The sequence below is a fragment of the Sapajus apella genome, unplaced genomic scaffold, assembly GCF_009761245.1.
Source record: "Sapajus apella isolate SASKATOON/1434 unplaced genomic scaffold, GSC_monkey_1.0 scaffold25, whole genome shotgun sequence".
Classification (NCBI taxonomy): Eukaryota; Metazoa; Chordata; class Mammalia; order Primates; family Cebidae; genus Sapajus; species Sapajus apella.
Genome location: NW_022436965.1, coordinates 14,418,068 through 14,436,109, shown reverse-complemented (window position 1 = coordinate 14,436,109; position 18,042 = coordinate 14,418,068). Strand labels below are relative to the sequence as shown.

The following is an 18,042-nucleotide window of genomic DNA, read 5'->3' as shown; positions in this document are numbered from 1 at the left end:
CTTTATTTTAAAGTTAAAGAACTTGGGAGAGAGTTAAAGAACTTGCTCAAGGTCACATTTCTAATTCATGACAAAGTAGTAAGTATTTAAATAACACAGAAGTAAGTTCAAATGAAAACAGCATGTAATAGTTAAAAATGAATTCTACATGCTAATAAAGAGAATTTTTATCCACATGTATATGTTAGTCTAGGTCCTCCTTAAATTGAACTAGGAAACTATGTCAGTAGCCCAGTGACATAGTCAGCTGAATAAAAGGAAAAAGTATAGTGACAAGGTTTAAATTATGCATTTCCTGGCTGGATACATTGGCTCACGCTTGTAATCCCAGTATTTCGGAAGGCCAAGGCAGGTAGATTATGAGGTCAGGAGTTTGAGACTGGCCTGTCCAATATGGTGAAACCCTGTTTCTACTAAAAAATATAAAAATTAGTCATGTGTTGTGGCGCATGCCTGTAGTCCTAGCTACTCAGGAGGCTGAGACAGAAGAATCACTTGAACCTGGGAGGTAGAGGTTGCAGTGAGCCAAAATCGTGCCACTGCACACTCCAGCCTGGGCGACAGTAAGACTCTGTCTCAAAAAAATAAAAATTATGGATTTCTTCTTTTTTTTTTTTTTTTTTTCCTGAGATGGAGTCTTGCTATGTCTCCCAGGCTGGAGTGCAGTGGTGCGATCTTGGCCTCCCTGGTTCGACCGATTCTGCTGTCTTAGACTCCTGAGTAGCTGGGGTTACAGGCATGCACCACCACGCTCGGCTAATTTTTGTATTTTTAGTAGAGACAGGGTTTTACCACGTTGGTCAGGCTGGTCTCAAACTCCTGACCTCATGATTCACCTGCCTTGGTCCCTCAAAGTGCTGTAATTAAGGCATGAGCCACTGCACCTGGCCTCATTTCCTTTTTAAAAGTTGCTATTGTCCCCATCATATGGTGCTAGCTTGTACTTCTTTTGTAAAAACCTAATATTATTAATAAAAAAAAAGGGGTCACCATTCAGAAGGCAAATTACAAGTATTTACTATTTTAGTAAATATTCAAGGAGGAAAAATATAGAAGATTAAAAAATTAAGGTAGGGTGACCATATGATTTATATTCCAGCTCATGACACTTTTGTGAATGACAGATGGCACTAATAGTAATTACAATGGTACAAATGGTGTAAGCTAAAACTGTCCCAGACAAATACAGACATATGGTCACCTTAGTCAAGAAAAATAATTTACCAAATGATTATTTGGTATGATAATAATAGCAAACATTTCTTTGAATACTACTACGTTAGCAGGAACTCCATGATACAGGACTGTCTTATCCACTGTCCCTAGGTGGCTGCTTTGTGCATAGTAGGCAATCAATAAACAATTGTTGAAAGAACAGTTTGCCTTAAAAAAAAGTGTTCCTGTGTCTATACAATATAGCTTAATAATAGCTTGTTTGTTATTACGATCTTAAGTTTGTGAATAAGTAATAAGCATTAATTAATGCACATAAATACGGAGAAAAACGACAAAAATTAACAAATTCATATCTATGTATTAAAGATAGGTGTCAGAATAGTGCAATTAAAGTATAGCACTAAATGAGTAATAATGGCATACTGTATACTTCTAATTTAGAACCTAATAAAAAAAAAAACAATATTTAAACCTACAAGAGAGTTGTTTTAAAATGCTCTCCTATCCTTACCATGATACTCAACCAACATCAAAGGAAGACAAATCTGCTTTCATTTCTTACCTGCACAGCCGAAAGCCAAATGGTATCTGGAAGAGGGGCTGAATTTAACACAGCACACGTTAGCCTTCGCCTCAATGCTTGCCACTGAGTTGTCTAGATTGGTGGACCACAGCTTCACTAAGGACAAAGGACAATAAAAACAAAAGGAGATACAAGTAATACATTAGTAAATGCCTCTGTAACTTGGAAAGTTTGCTTATTGCTCCAGAAATCTTTGTGTGCCAAAACATTTTGGTTTACTAGGACTAAAAATGTTAAAGCTGTATGTATTTGTCAATTCTCATACTACTAATAAAAACATGCCTGAAACTAAGTAATTTATAAAGAAAACAGGTTTAACTGACTCACAGTTCTACATGCCTGGGGAGGACACAACAATGGCAGACGGCAAATGAGGAGCAAAGTCACCTCTTACATGGTGGCAGGCAAGAGAGCTTGTGCAGGGGAATTCCCATTTATAAAACCATCAGATCTCACAAGACTCATTCACTACCACAAAAAAGTATGGGGGAAACTGCTCCACCATGATTAAATTATCTCCACCTGGCCCTGTCCTTGACACATGGGGATTATTACAATTCAAGGTGAGATCTGGGTGGGGACACAGCCAAACCATATGACTGAATGACTGAGTAACAGAATAACATTAAAACCAAGAGAGCTTACTTTTAATGTCAAAAATGAATATAGATAAAAAGGTTGGACATGTTGGTTCATGCCTGTAATCACAGCACTTTGGGGGGCTGAGGCAGTAATCACTTGAGCTCAGGAGTTAAGAGACCAGCCTGGGCAACATGGTGAAACCTTGTCTCCACTAAAAATACAAAAGTTATCTGGGCATGGTGGCCCAGGACTGTAGTGCCAGCTACTCAGGAGGCTGAGGTGGAATAATCACTTGAGCCCAGGAGGCAGAGGTTGCAGTGAGCTGAGATCATGCCACCAAAAAAAAAAAAAAGAAAGAAAGAAAGAAAAAGAAAAATTCATAACAATAAATTTATACTGAGAAGTAACGCAGACCCACAACTAAGACATAAAAGACAGGAACACAAAAAGTAATCTGGAGCTAGGTGGCACGTGTGTGTGTGTGTGTGTGTGTGTGTGTGTGTGTGTGTGTGTGTGTGTACTTTTTTTTTTTTTTTTTGAGGCAGAATCTCACTCTGTCACCCAGGCTGGAGTGCAGTGGCACAATCATGTCTCACTTCAGGCAGCCTCTGCCTCCCAGGCTCAGGTGACTCTCCCCGCTCAGCCTCCTGGGTAGCTATGCGTGTGCCACCATGCCTGGCTATTTTTGTTTTCTATTTTTTTTTATAAAGATAGGGTTCTTTTGCGTTGCCGAGATTACTCTCAAACTCCTAGGCTTAAGCAATTCACCCACCTCAGAGAGTCCCCAAATGTTGGGATTACACGTGTGTCACTGGGCCCAGCCAATTATTCCTTAAATAGTGTGTGTATGAGTGTATACTGATATGCATCATATATATGAAAATGTACACGAACATCTTTAAAGCACTTGGAAGCTGTTTTATTTTATCTTTCAATTAAGAATTTTGTAATTTTAAATTTTTATGTAGTAATTCAATTATATAACTTAAATATGTCTAAAGTAATATATTCTAGAATTATTTAGCTAAATTTCAAAATTTTGGTTTTGTATTTTACAGGTAGTCTAATCCAGCGATATATATTAAAATTTGTAATGATTAGGGAGAGCAAAGCTGACTAAGCAAAATAGGTCTGATTTGAAAGCAGAAGCAGAAAATGAGTTGGCATTTTACAAAGGTATCAGAGCAACTATCATATTATTTTAAACAATAAAAATGTCTTATCAGACAACAGAATACACCCATAAAATAGATTTTCAGTATAAAAGTTGCCATCCTGGATGCACCTTAGAATAAATTAATGAACATTAACAACAACAACAAAATCTTCCTATCTGTCTTTCTATTTGTCCCAATGTCCCATCCAGGACAATACCAAGATAGGGTCCAGGTACCGGTGTTTTTTTTTAAGAAGTTCTCCAGGTGATTTTAATGTGCATTTAGGGTTGAAAGCCAGTATTGGGAATAGAAGCATGGTAAAAATCTTAGAATCTTTTTAGAAATATTGATATAGTAACCTGTATGCAGGAGTGAATAAAGTAAGTAAAACTGGTTCCAACAAATACCACTTCTATAAAAGGGGATTTCATAAGAATTTATTTCACTATGTGAAATCTCCAAGCAGAAATTTATCAAAAAATGTTGCTAATTTACAATCTGATAAATTAGTCTTCCCACAGTAAATTAAGATGCTCATTATTAAAATAAGAATCATTTTTATTAGTAGTTTTTTTGTTTTGAGACAAAATCTCACTTTACCACCCAGCCTGAAGAGCACTGGCATGATCATAGCTCACTGCATGCAGCCTTGGACTCCTGGATTCAAGTGATCCTCCCACTTCAGCCTCTTGAATAACTGGGACTACAGGTGCACGCCACCGTGCCTGGCTAATTTTTTATTTATTTATTTTTTAATGTAGAGATGGAGTAAAATTTTTAAATAGCATTATTTGATTTGTTCCATATTATTTTCCAAAAAGAATGACGTACTATTTTGACCAAAATACAATCATTTGGTCAATCACGACATACAATTCTAAGATGAGATGGTTACCTGAAATTAAAAGTCAACATTCTAAACATAGCACTTAAAGATTAGATTATTAAGTGGATTTTGACTGAATTATACTCTAACAGCCCAGGCCCAAAGGTAATTCACAATAGATAAGTATGAAGCACTTACTGTGCCTATAATCCCACTCATAATCACTAAAAACCTTTACAAACAAGCATTGTGTATCAGCGGTGTTTTATGTTAGTTAAATATAAGTGAGCAAACAACAACAAAAAGAACCAGTACTGACAGAATGATAGTTACGTTAGATGTGAGGCAGGTCTGTTCTAATTTTATGGTAGTTTTCTCAATGCAGTAATCATTATTTAAATAAGTCATAACATCAACTACAATGATCATAATTTTCGATATAATATTAGAATTCAATATAACTGGGCTACAAGGGTAACTAAGATTAAAAAATACTGTAAAGATAGCTACACTAAACTGATGCAGCATAGAAAAGTTGTATAGAGATTACAATAATTTCAGAGTGGTTATTAAACAAAACAGGTGTTAAAGACGTTCCTCAAAAAGACATGTTTAAGTCCTAACCCCAGGTACTTGTGAATATCACTTTATTTGGAAATAGGGTGCAGATGTAATCAAATTAAAATTAGGTGACACTAGATTAGCATGGGTCCTAAATCTGATGACTGGTGTCTTTATAAGAAGAGTGAAAATTTAGACACAAAGACACAGTGAGAAGAAGTCCAGGTGTGGAGAGAGCCAAGGCTGGAATGATATAGCTACAAGCCAAAAAATGATAAGAATGACTGTCAATGACCAGAAATTAGGAAGGAGATGAGAAATAATTCTTCTCCAGAGCCTTTACAGAGAGTATGGCCCTGCCAACAATCTGATTTTGGGCTTCTGGTCTCTAGTACTATAAGAAAACAAATTTTGTCTTAAGGCAGCCTGTCTGTGGTATGCTTTCTTATAATAGCCCTAGAAAACTAATACAACAAATATGGTGAAATAATATTAAAATCAATTAAAATATACTTAATATCCTAAGATGGCATCACAGATCAAAAGATAAAACAGTATAATCTTTTAGAGGAAGAAATCAACAAGTGTGAGAACAAACTATCTAAGCCAAATATAAATGAGGTGACCTCAAAATAAGGAGACAGTATATAAATTAATATGAACACCTTTGTTGTTACTTTTTCCTTACAAGGATGGTAGTAAGAATTTCATTTAACTTCAAAAATTTAAATATCAGAATTTATTGATGAAAAGTCCCTTTGAAAGAAAAAGTAAATTTAAAAGAAAATATCATCCTCTAGGTGAAGAGCTAAGACAATTCGATCACATAAAACACACTGTATTTATTTACATATGGCCTCCTTTGACTCTCAGTAAATAATCAAAAGAGTGACCATTAGGAAAATCATATCCTAACTAGGAGGTTAAAACCAAGAAACATACTCTATCTAGCTAGCCATAAATTTGTTACATAACACTAAGTGTTTTATCAAGTTTTATTTCTTTAATGTTAATGGGTAAAGAAAAGTGTTTTGTCTTTTAAGTGTCACCTAATTTTTCAGTTCAATTTTGAAGTAGCGAATCTTAAAAAATTCAACTACACTACAGAATAAAGTTTATCATCTAATAATCTGTAAATTTTGAGTGAATCATTCCCCAAAGTATTTTGCTAAAATTGTTTCCAAAAATAGAGAACACATTGCTTATCTACAATAACATCAGAATCAGTTCCAATGTGCAATATTTATATTTCTGAGTTTCTCTGACAGGGCCTACTGTGTGCCTATTTGCACCAAAGTATCCTAAGAAAGAATTCATTACCAAAGAAAAAGAAAACAGGGACAGAAGAATGACACAGTAAACAGCCCAAAGCTTTAATGAGGATGTGCAAAGATGAGTAAGTTTCATATGTAATTCTTCTAGACCCACTTCTAAACTACAGTCTAGGTCCTACAGAAAACAGAAAAGTTATCCATGTGAGTAAAAAGGTAGAGTGCTATTTCAACAAAACTACCATAAAACTGAGGGCAATGTGTATTGTTTTATACCTCTGTAAAAAGTATGAAAGATTAAATACAAAGATGTCACTTTAATACTGTTTACCAAACATAAATAAGCTTGACTCTTAAACTTTGTCAAAGGGAAACAACAGGCCTTATATTAATAGCTAGACATTGTCACAGAGCAAACTGTCCTTAAACTTAGCTATTTAAAACAGCAAAACTTACTATCTTACAGAATTCTGCAGGCTAAGAATCCCAGAGCAGGTAAGCTGGGTAGTTTTGGCTCAGTCTCAACAGACTGCAGTTGAGCTGTCTGCTAGGACTCTAAACTATTAAATTACTATTTCCAAACTCACTCAACGTAACTTTTGGCATAAGGCTTCAGTTCCCCACCATGTAGGCTTGTGATAATGCAGATGGTTTCTCCCAAACCAAGTGACAGCAAAGAGAGAAAATGATGAAGACAGAGGCTACAGTGTCTTTTATAACCTAATTTTAGAAGAGATATCCACTGGTCACATAGATGAAGCCTGGAATAAGTTAGGTGAAGCGGAACTACACAATCATAGGAATACCAGGAGACAGAGGTACCTGGAGGCCATCATGGATGCTGATCAACATAAGTCTTGAACATTTCATTTAAATTCAGGAGATAACATACGTAAGTAAAGTTTTAACTTATAGGAAAGGTAACTACCTCTTAATTTACAAATTATAACTGCTATCATAATGCTATTTATTAATTTACAGTTACTTAATCTGCTGATTAAAAAGTGGAAGCATTACAATCAGCATGAGTTTCACTAAAATTGATTTCTAAAATCTACCAAGACTTCGAAGTTGTCACTTGCGCATTAACTTATACAACTAAGAAAATTTGGAATGCAGGGCCAGGTGCGGTGGCTCATGCCTATAATCCCAGCACTTTGGGAGGCCAAGGTGGGTGGATCACTTGAGGTCAGGAGTTTGAGACTAGCCTGACTAACATGGTGAAGCCCCATCTCTATTTAAAAAGTACAAAATTAGCCAGCTGTGGTGGGGCATGCCTGTAACCCCAGCTACTTGGGAGGCTGAGGCAGGAGAATTCCTTGAACCCAGGTGGTGGAGGCTGCAGTGAGCCAAGATCATACGATTGCACTCCAGTCTAGGCAATAAGAGCAAAACTCTGTCTCCAAGTAAATAAATAAAATAAAAAAAGAAAATTTGGGATGAAGAAGAACCTGTAACTTCTGCTATCATTTAGTCTAAATTCTTCAAACTCATATTTGAAGACAAATACCTTTAAAGAATGTCTTTAATTCAAAAGCAAGATTATTTATGGCAAATAATTCTCAGGTTACATATTTTAAAAGGAAAATATATTTCCAAAGAAGAACCTTTAAAATGACTCATAAAATTCTCTTCTGATTAGCTGCTACATACTGATGGTTCTTTAACATGTAATTATGTGCATACATACTTGGAACTAAATTTATTTTTAAGATACACCTCATATGTAGGAAAAATATCATTTACATGAACTCAGTTTTTCATGTAAGCAATGAAAAAATAGCTGCTTAAAAAATTGCTCAATTAAAAATTTACTAAATACAAAATATATAAAACAAGCAAAATATGTGTATAAAAGTGATTTAAAATATTCTCTAACTGTAAAGTTATCACACTGACAGTATTTTATAAGATCACCAAACACAAGAATAATAAATACATTTAAATAACACTAAATAACACTCTTGAGATGGGCTTAAACGCATTTGAGACTTTTACTGCCAAGCTAAGAGAGTAAGCCAATCTCTCTCACTGTGAGTTTACTCTGGACAATCTCCAAAAAACAAAAGCAACTATCTGAAGAAACTGAAAAGGTAAGCAAAAACAGTCATTTCCAGGAGAGCATTCTAAACTTAAATGAAATTCAGGAGATGAAGAGTACCATTTTCCCCCCGTCTCTTCTCCCTTGGCAAGCTAAAGTCAGCACCTCAAGCAGCAAACACTAAGGAAAATCCCTGTGTTTCAAAGGCTTCTGCAAACCAGGGGATTGGGAATAATTTTTTAATTTCGGACTTATCCTTTTTTCTCCTCCAACTTTTCCCCGTGGGTGGGCTTCAATCACAGAGCTACAGCAAGATGAGAAGCTAATACTCAAAGTAAAATTGTATATATATAAAAAAAGGAGCATCTGTGACATAGAGTATGAAAAGGGAGAATCTCCATTATATCTTTCTTATCTATTCTCTTGCTTCTTTGCCCTTGTGGCAGGCCCCACTCACAGAATTCAGCAGTAGACTGGGCACCAGAGTCTCCTAAGATAAAACAACTCAACTTTATTGACAAAGGAATCGGTAAAAGGGAGCCTGGGAGATAAAGAGTTGAGGAGAAACCTGGAAAGAAAGTACTAGAGAAGGAGATTCTACAGTTCCATGCATTCCCTGGCACAGTCATTTCTGAGCTGTGTATGTGCAAGATGGGCAAGAAGCAGAGTAGCAAATGTTATGTGCACTCAACTACAGTTGAAAAGACCACCCAAGTCCTAAACTAAGCTCTAACTGGCATGTGCATTAAGCAGACTCAAAGTACCACAGCAAAGACTCTGAGAACTGAACTGATTGGTTTTTTTTTGACAAGGCAACAATCACCCAGGGAAGGCAGGACAGAACTTACAGTCTAAATCTAAGTCAACTGATCACCTATAAGAAACAAACAAACAAAAAACCCAACATTTTCCACACAAACAGGACCCAACATCTTACAATATTCAAAATGGCTAAGAGACAACCCCAAAATTATTCAACATACAAAAACCCAGAAAACTGTGAAGAATTTTCAAAGGAAAATACAATTAACAAAGGTCAGTCCTAAGGTTTAAATGAAACAGATTTTAAAGCAACTATTCTAATTATACCTGATGGGGTAATAATAACACACTTAAAATTAATGGAAAGATAGAATTATTCAGGATATATAGAAACTATTTTTTTTAAAAAATCAAAAGAAAATTTTTACAAAATGGAGATGACAGATAAAGGAATCATGAGCTAGAAGATAGAAAAATAGAAATTACCCAATCTGAATAGAAGAAAAATAATTACAAGAAAAAGAGTCTGAGGCCTGTGAGACAAAACAAAAAGGTCTAACACATTAATGTAATTACAAACCCAGGGGAGAGGAAAAGGAGATTACTATTAATCATTTGATGAGTATGTGACAAAGTAGTTTTCAGAGGAATACTGACAGGGATAGTGATATTATATATTAACAAATGATTCATTCTACCAAGAAGACATTAACAATCCCAAATATATTCATGCTCTTAACAAATATATCAGGTTTACACATACAAAAAAAACCAGGTAACTAAACAGAGAAGTAAAATCAGACTGTAACATTTCTGTCTCATAATAAAACAAGGAGACAAAAAAAAAAAAAACCACCGGCCAAGGATACAGAAAATCAGAAATACACTAGCAACAACTTTGATCTGACACTTAAAGAACTCACCAAACAGCATTTATAGTACAGTTTCTTTTCAATGCATTTGAAACATTTATCAAGGTAGTTCATATTCTGGTCCATAAAACAAATAACAAATTAAAAAAAATTAAAACCATGTAAAATATGTCCTTTAATTATAAAAGGATTAAGTTATAAATCAGCAACAGAATGCTTTCTGAAACTTTTAAGGAAATTTTAAAATACTTTAAATAATCTATAGATGGACAACAGAATAACAAGAGAAATCAAATAGAATTTTAAACTGAATGGAAAAGCAAATATAATAATCATAAAAATAATATAATAGCAAATATAATGGCAAACAGTAATGAAAATTTGTTTTCAAATTTGTTTCAAAATTTGCTAAAGCAGTGCTTAAAGGGAAATGTATAATAAAAAATGTTAGATTAAAAAAGACGGAAGTATCAATTCGATGACATAAACTTCAATCTTCAAAAAACTAGAAAGGGGAAGAAATTAAACCCAAAGCAAGAAAAAGAAACGATTAAAAGGCAAAAATCAGTGAAATCAAAAATAGAAAAATACAGAAAAATCAACAAAACCAAAAGTTGAGCATTTGAAAAGATTAAGAACCCAATGCCAGGCTGATCTAAATTAATAAACAGTAAATAAACAAGAGGACAACAAATACCAATTATCAGGAATAAAAAACAGAACCTTACTGTATCACTGCTTCTCAGAGGTAATGAAAAAAAAAGCATGGCTACAAATCCTAGAGATATATTACAAATATAGACAGCTCCCAATTTCAATAGCTCAACTTAGATTTTTTTGACATTACAATGGTAAAAATGCAATGTGCATTCAGTAGAAACCATACTTCAAACTTTGAATTTTGATATTTCACCAGGCTACTGATATGTGGTATGATACTCTTATATATATTATTCAACACTTTATTGTAAAATAGTGTTTGTCTTAGATTATTTTGCTTAATTGTAGGCCAATGTAAATATTCCGAACACACAGTTAAGGTAGGTTAGGCTAAGCTATGACGTTCAGAAGGTTAGGAGTATTAAATGCATTTTCAATTTATAATGGATTTATTGGGACCATAATCCCATTGTAAGTGGAGGAGAATTTTATGTACTTTGATGCCCATAAATTTTATAACAAATGAAATGGATCAATACTGTGAAAGAAATGAACTGTCAAATTTCACTCATGAAGAGACAGGTAAGTTTTAGTCCTAAGTCTACTAAAGAAATTAAATTCTTAGTTAAAACCTTCAAACAAAGAAAACTACAGATCCAGAAAGCTTCATTGACAAATTCTACCAAACATTCAAGAACAAAAGAATAATAATTCTAAATAATCATGTCCGAGAAAAAGAACACACAAGCACATAGAAGAGGAAAATCATTTTATGAAGCCAGCATTATCCTGATATCAAAATCACAAAAAATTACAAAAACAGAAAAATAAAGACCAATAATCCTTAAGAACACAGATGCAAAAAACTTCACCCTCTGAGAAAAAAAAAATCTCAAATCAAACCCAGAAATACAGAAAAAGCATAATACATCATATTTATCCTGGGAATGTATTGCTAATTCAAGTTTTAAAAGTCAATGACTATAACTCATGGTATTAATAAAGAAAAAAAGAAAAACTACATGATGATAGGTGCATACAAAGCATTTAACAAAATTCAACATCCAAAGTGATAAAAATTATCAGCAAAGGAGGGAATGAAAGAGAACTTCTTTAACTTGATACAGGTGCCTACTAAAACCCTAATTTAGTCATTATATTAGTAGTGGAAAACTGCAAGATTTCCCCCTAAGATCAGGAACAAAGCAAGAAAGGTTCATTGTTGTCATTCCTATTTACCATTATACTGAAATCCTTGCCAGCACAAATAAGCAAGGTGGGAAGGGGGAAGAAAGGCATACAGTTGAAAATGAAAAAATATTAATGTCTCTATTTGCAGATGACATAATTGGCTATGCAGAAAATCCCAAGGAATCTGCAAAAGTAATCTACACCTACAGTGACTTTAGCAAATACACTGGTACAATGTTTATATTTTAAAAATCAATTGCATTTCCATAAACTAGTAGGAATGAGTTTTTTTTTAAAAAGGTACCATTTTCAATAGCACCAATAAACAAAAACAACAAAAAACTGGCAACACTTGCATGCTGAAAGTGACAAAATGATAAAAAAAGAAATCATAAAAGGCCTACATATTGAGAGATAAACCATATTCATGGAATAATGGAATAAAAGACTCAGTATATTAAGACATTAATTTTTCCCAAATTGATCTATAGATTCAATATAATGGCAATCAAAATCCCAGCAGAGTTTTATGTAGGTACTAGCAACTTGATTCTAACACGTACATGAAAAGGCAAAGGAAATAGAAAAGTTAAACATCATTTTCAAAAACAAGGATGAAGGACTTACACTACTTATTTCAAAACTTACTACAAAGCTACAAATCAAGATAACATGGTATAAGTAAAAGAAGAGATATGACTGGGCGTGGTGGCTCACGCCTGTAATCCTAGCACTTTAGGAGATTGAGGAGGGTGGATCATGAGGTCAGGAGTTTGAGAACAGCCTGACCAACATGGTAAAACCCCGTCTCTTCTAAAAATACAAAAATTAGCCAGGTGTGGTGGCATGCGCCTGTAATCCCAAGTACTCAGGAGGCTGAAGCAGGAGAATCGCTTGAACCCAGGAAGTGGAGGTTGTGGTGAGCCGAGATGAGGCCATTGCACTCCAGCCTGGGAATGAGAGCTAGACTCTGTCTCAAAAAATATAAAGAGCAGAACAGAGCTACACAGATCAATGTAGGGTCTAACAACAGGCCATATTCATCCCTTTATCAGAAATGGACAGATCCAACAATCAGAAAATCAGCTAAGGGAACAGCTGAACTCAATGGTACCATCAAACAACTGGATATAATTGACATCTACAGATTATTTTTATTCAGAAACAGTAGAATACTCATTATTCTCAGGCTTACATGGAACCTTTACAAACCACATTCTGGGTCATAAAACATATCTTAACAAATTTAAAAGACTGGAGATCATACACTGTATCTGTTAGATCACAGTGGACTTAAACTAAAAATCAGTAATAGAAAAACAGCTGAAAAAATCCCAAAATACTAAGTAATGCATAGATCAAAAAAGGAATCTTGGGAAATTTAAATATTGTGAGCTAAGTGAAAATAAAAATACAATTTATCAAGATGTGTGAGATGAATCAAAGCACTACATAAAGGGAAATTCATAGTACTGAATGCATATATTAGAAGAACTAAAATCAATAATGTAAGCTTCTACTTTAGAAAACTAGAAGAATAAGAGCACGTTAAATTTAAGTAAGCAGAAAAAAAAAAACTAGAGCATAAAACGATGAATGAAAACAGGAAACCATATGAGAAAAAATGAAACGAAAGTCAGTCGTTTGAAAAGATCAGTAACATCAATAAGCTTCAATGCAATCCTGATCAAAACCTCAAACAATGTTTTACAGGAATAGAAAAAACAATATACCTTAAAATTCATATAGAATCTCAAGAGATCCCAAATACCTGAAACAATCTTGAAAAAGAACAAATGGAGGACTTAAAATTCCTGATTTCAAAACAGGCTTACAGTGTGGTACTGACATATAAACCAAAAGAAGGGCAGAGAAAGACTAAAGATAAACTCTTGGATATATGGTCAAATAATTTTTGACAAGGATGCCAGACCATCCAACAGGGGAAAAACAGTCTTTTCAACAAGTGATGTTAGAAAAACTAAATATCCATAGGTAAAAGAATAAAGATGGATCCTTAACATATTACAAAAAGTAACTCAAAATGGATCAAAGACATAAATATAGGACCTAAAACTATAAAAACTCTTAAAAAACAAACATTAAAAAATTAAAAACTCTTAGAAGAAACCTTAGGGGAAAACCTTCATGACACTGGATTTGGCAATGATTTCTTGGATATGACACCAAAGGCACAGACAACACAAGAAAAAATAAACTGACAAACTGGACTTCCTCAAAATAAAAAAAAAAATTGTACATCAAAGAACACTATAAAAAATTAAAATAAATATATTTATTGTAACATGTTGCTCTCACTAATTTAGAAATTTAAGAACAATTTTTCTTTGTTGCTCTTTCTTCTCTCTTTTCCTCTCTCTTCCTTTTCTCACCTCCCTTCCTCCCTCTCTCTCCCTCTCTGCTCCACCCCCTCCCTCCCTCTCTCTTTCTTTTTTGAGATGGGGTCTTGCTCTGTCATCCATGGTGGAGTACAATGTGGCACAATCATCACTCACTGTAACCTTGAATTCCGGGGCTCAAGAGATCCTGCCCCAGTCTCTCCAGCAGCTGGGATTACACGTGTACAACGCCACGCCCAGGTAATTTTTTTTTTTTTTTTTTTTTTTTTGTTGCGGGGTTTTTCTTTTTTTTCCCAGGCTTGAGTGTAATGGCGCGATCTCGGCTCACTGCAACCTCCGCCTCCTGGGTTCAGGCAATTCTCCTACCTCAGCCTCCTGAGTAGCTGGGATTACAGGCACGCGCCACCATGCCCAGCTAATTTTTTGTATTTTTAGTAGAGACGGGGTTTCACCATGTTGACCAGGATGGTCTCGATCTCTTGACCTCGTGATCCACCCGCCTCGGCCTCCCAAAGTGCTGGGATTACAGGCATGAGCCACCGCGCCCGGCCAATTTTTTAAATTATTTGTAGAGACAGGGTCTTGTGCAGGCTGATCTCAAACTTCTGACCTCAAATCATCCTTCTGCCTCAGCCTCCAAAATTGCTGGGATTACAAGTGTGAGTCACCATGCCCAGCTGACAATTTCTTAAAACAAAAAAAGGTATTCCATTCTATATCCAGTATGGATAAACAACTTGCTACTCTATAACCCAAAACTTTTTAGGGGCAGTCCAGTCATGTTTGTTTCCTTTTTTACAGAAGAGCATGGTCTATTATTTCATTTATTTTATGTATTAAAAAGGCCAAAGGGAAAGGTATAACATGATGCAAAATAAAGCCTCCAATACTAGAGCTATCCTTGCCTATCAATAGTCTGAAGGTTACATGCAGAAAAGAAAAGAAATGCAAATAAATTAAGAGTAGTAACTCTAAAATAAAATAAATCTGTTAACATAGTTTTATACATGTAATGGTGAGAAAAACCAGACCAAAACAGCACACTAAGGAAAAACAGAAGAGTGAATAGTAAAGATGGATATACAAGAAAGAGCAAAGAAAGGTCAATTAAATTGGAAAGTGATGTAGAATTATGCCTTGATATACGATGAACTTCATTAAGAGATTCTAGTATACAATAGAAATTTAATAAATACAATGCAGCATATAGAGATTTCTAAATATTTTAAGGAAAAAAGTAGCTCATTTGGTGGTGTATCTAAAGGACTTGGTTATAAGGCAGTAAAAATTCTAAATGGCTCCAAGTGGAATGAATCTAAAAACATCCATTAGATTGAGGATGTAGTATATTCATTTTTCTTTCACTCAAAAAGAGAAATCAATTTCTCTGCTTGGATTTTTTTTTTTTTTTTTTTGAGACAGAGTCTCACTCTGTAGTCCAGGCTGGAGTGCAGTGTCGCAATCTGTACTCACTACAGCCTCCACCTCCTGGTTTCAAACAAGTGTCATGTTTCAGCCACCCTAATAGCTAGGATCACAGGTGTGCACCACCGTACCTGGCTAATTTTTGTATTTTTAATAGAAATGGGGTTTCACCATGTTGGCCAGGCTGTTCTCAAACTTCTAGCCTCAAGTGATCCACCAACCTCAACCTCCCAAAGTGCTGGGATTACAAGTGTGAGCCACTGCACCTAGCCCCTGCTTGGATTTTTTAAAAAAATAATCAGTAGGCCGGGCACGGTGGCTCACACCTATAATTCCAGCACTTTGGGAGGCTGAGGCGGGTGGATCACTGGAGATCAGGAGTTTGATACCAGCCTGGCCAACATGATGAAACCCTGCCTCTACTAAAAATTAAAAAAAAAAAAAAAAAAAGAGCCAGGTATGGTGGCACACACCTGTAATCTCAGCTACTTGAAAGGCTGAAGCAGGAGAATCGTCTGAACCTGGGAGGTGGAGGTTGCAGTGAGCTGAGACTGGCGCCACTGCATTCCAGCCTGGGTGACAGAGCAAAACTCCATCTGGGGAGGAGGCGGGTAGGTGGCTCACACCTGTAATCCCAGCATTTTGAGAGGCTGAGGTGGGCACATCACTTGAGGTCAGGAGTTTGAGACCAGCCTGACTAATGTGGTGAAACCCTGTCTCTAACAAAAATATAAAAAATTAGCCAGGCTTGGTGGTGTGCACCTGTAATCCCAGCTACTCAGGAGGCAGAGAATTGCTTGAACCCGGGAGGCGGAGGTTGCAGTGAGCCATGATCGTGACACTATACTCTAGCCTGGATGACACAGTGAGACTCCATCTCAAAAAATAAAACAAAACAATAATAACAACGATAATAATAATCAGTTATCATAAAAGACTGCCATGAGTTTCAGTAAATGTTCGTATTTCTGCCAATGAAAGGAATTAAGGTTAGGAGGGCCAGGGAGAAGGGGGTGGTGAGAAAGAGATTTAAATAGTACCTTTTGCATCATCAGAACCTGAAGCCAAGAGTTTTGGGTCCATCAAATTGAAGTCAACACTCCAACACCTCTTCTCATGCTCCTGGAAACAGAAAGAAGACACAGTAGCCTCAGACAGAATAGAGATATCAAAATGAATAAAGCAAGAAAAAAAAAAAGAAAAACTGATACCAATTTATTGTTATGGGGAGAGGAAAGGAAAATAGGTTAGAGAACAAATGAAAAGTAAGATGTTGATACAAAGTACTTTCAAAACTTTTTATATGTACACATTTACTAAAATTATTGCTTTTAGAAATATATTTGATGCATTCTATAAAGACTAAAGTCTTGGGAAATGCTTTGGAAAAGTATTTGGTACCAAAAAAGGGAGACGGGAAAAAAAAAAGTATTTGGTATTGCATAGGTGTTACACTAGTTTAAAAAAAAAACAAAAAACAAAACAAAACAAAAAAACTAAATAGTGACTTCGTATCTGTAATTCTAAAGCACATGAAATTCTAAAAGTTTTAACAAAGTAAATATATGATCCATACAACATGTAACTACTACTCTTATTTACCTGATAGACCTTTGACCTCTGTCCAGTGAATCCATCCCATAAAATAACAGTGCCTTCATAATCACTGCTAGCTAACAGGTTCTTATGGTAACTACTCCAACTGATACAGCTGAAAGAAATATAGTTAAAAGTTACTTTACATAAAAATAAATAACAATGGGATAAAAAGAATTTCAATGTGTTCAGAAAGATTTGCACTATTTAAAAATGGTCTATATCAGTTGACAATCATTAGTCTGTCCAAAACATACCTGGGAAAAGACAGCAATAATTTTGAAATTTTAAAAATTGAAATGAACAAGTAATGACCCTAACCACTTTTTACTGTGATCATTAGCTGTAAGATGGGTGAGTCCGGAGCCACCACTGGCCATCTTTGATACATGAGGAAAGCATACCGATCAGTGAAGGTGATACTGTCCAGAGGGCTCAAGGCATACCCTGGCAGAATGACAGACCCGATGAGACTGTTTAAGACCCTATATCCATCTGTCCATTGAAAAAGTATAAAATTTTAAATTAAAAAAAAACAAAAACCCTGTATCCAGTTTTGACAAACCATATAAGCCAAATAAAGTATGGTGAATTGGGTTTCTGTATTTACATCCAAACAGTCTTGACTTGACTAATTATAACTTATGACTAAAATTCCAATTAAAAACATCTAAAAGAATCAAATGTTTATCATTTATGGTTTTGGCTATTCTCAAGTGCTCCAAAAGTCTACAACATATAAAAATATATACTTCTGCTGAGATACATATCTGCATCATGGATATAGTAAAGGGAGGGAATATTATGCAAGAAGCTACTTATAAAGCAGTTAACGTAAATGACTTCTTAGACATGAACACAAGGGTCTTTTGCTTTCTACTAGTTGCATTCATGCTAAATTTCAGAGACTGGAAGAGTCCATTTGCATTTTTAAATATATTTAATTAGAATTTCTGGTAGAAACTATATAGAACAGTTA

The 18,042-nt window shown here is 35.0% G+C and overlaps 1 protein-coding gene across 9 annotated transcripts in view; it reads right to left on the bottom strand.

The window, feature by feature from the left end:
• Positions 1–18,042, bottom strand: part of COP1 (COP1 E3 ubiquitin ligase) — a 222,101-nt gene that overhangs the window by 69,328 nt on the left and 134,731 nt on the right. For all 9 annotated transcript variants that reach the window (XM_032291321.1, XM_032291323.1, XM_032291326.1 and 6 more), the window contains 3 exons: positions 17,070–17,178; positions 16,508–16,589; positions 1,739–1,855 (listed from right to left, as the gene is read on the bottom strand). In XM_032291321.1, coding sequence (XP_032147212.1) covers positions 1,739–1,855; positions 16,508–16,589; positions 17,070–17,178 — 308 coding nt within the window. The remainder of the gene's footprint in view (positions 1–1,738; positions 1,856–16,507; positions 16,590–17,069; positions 17,179–18,042) is intronic.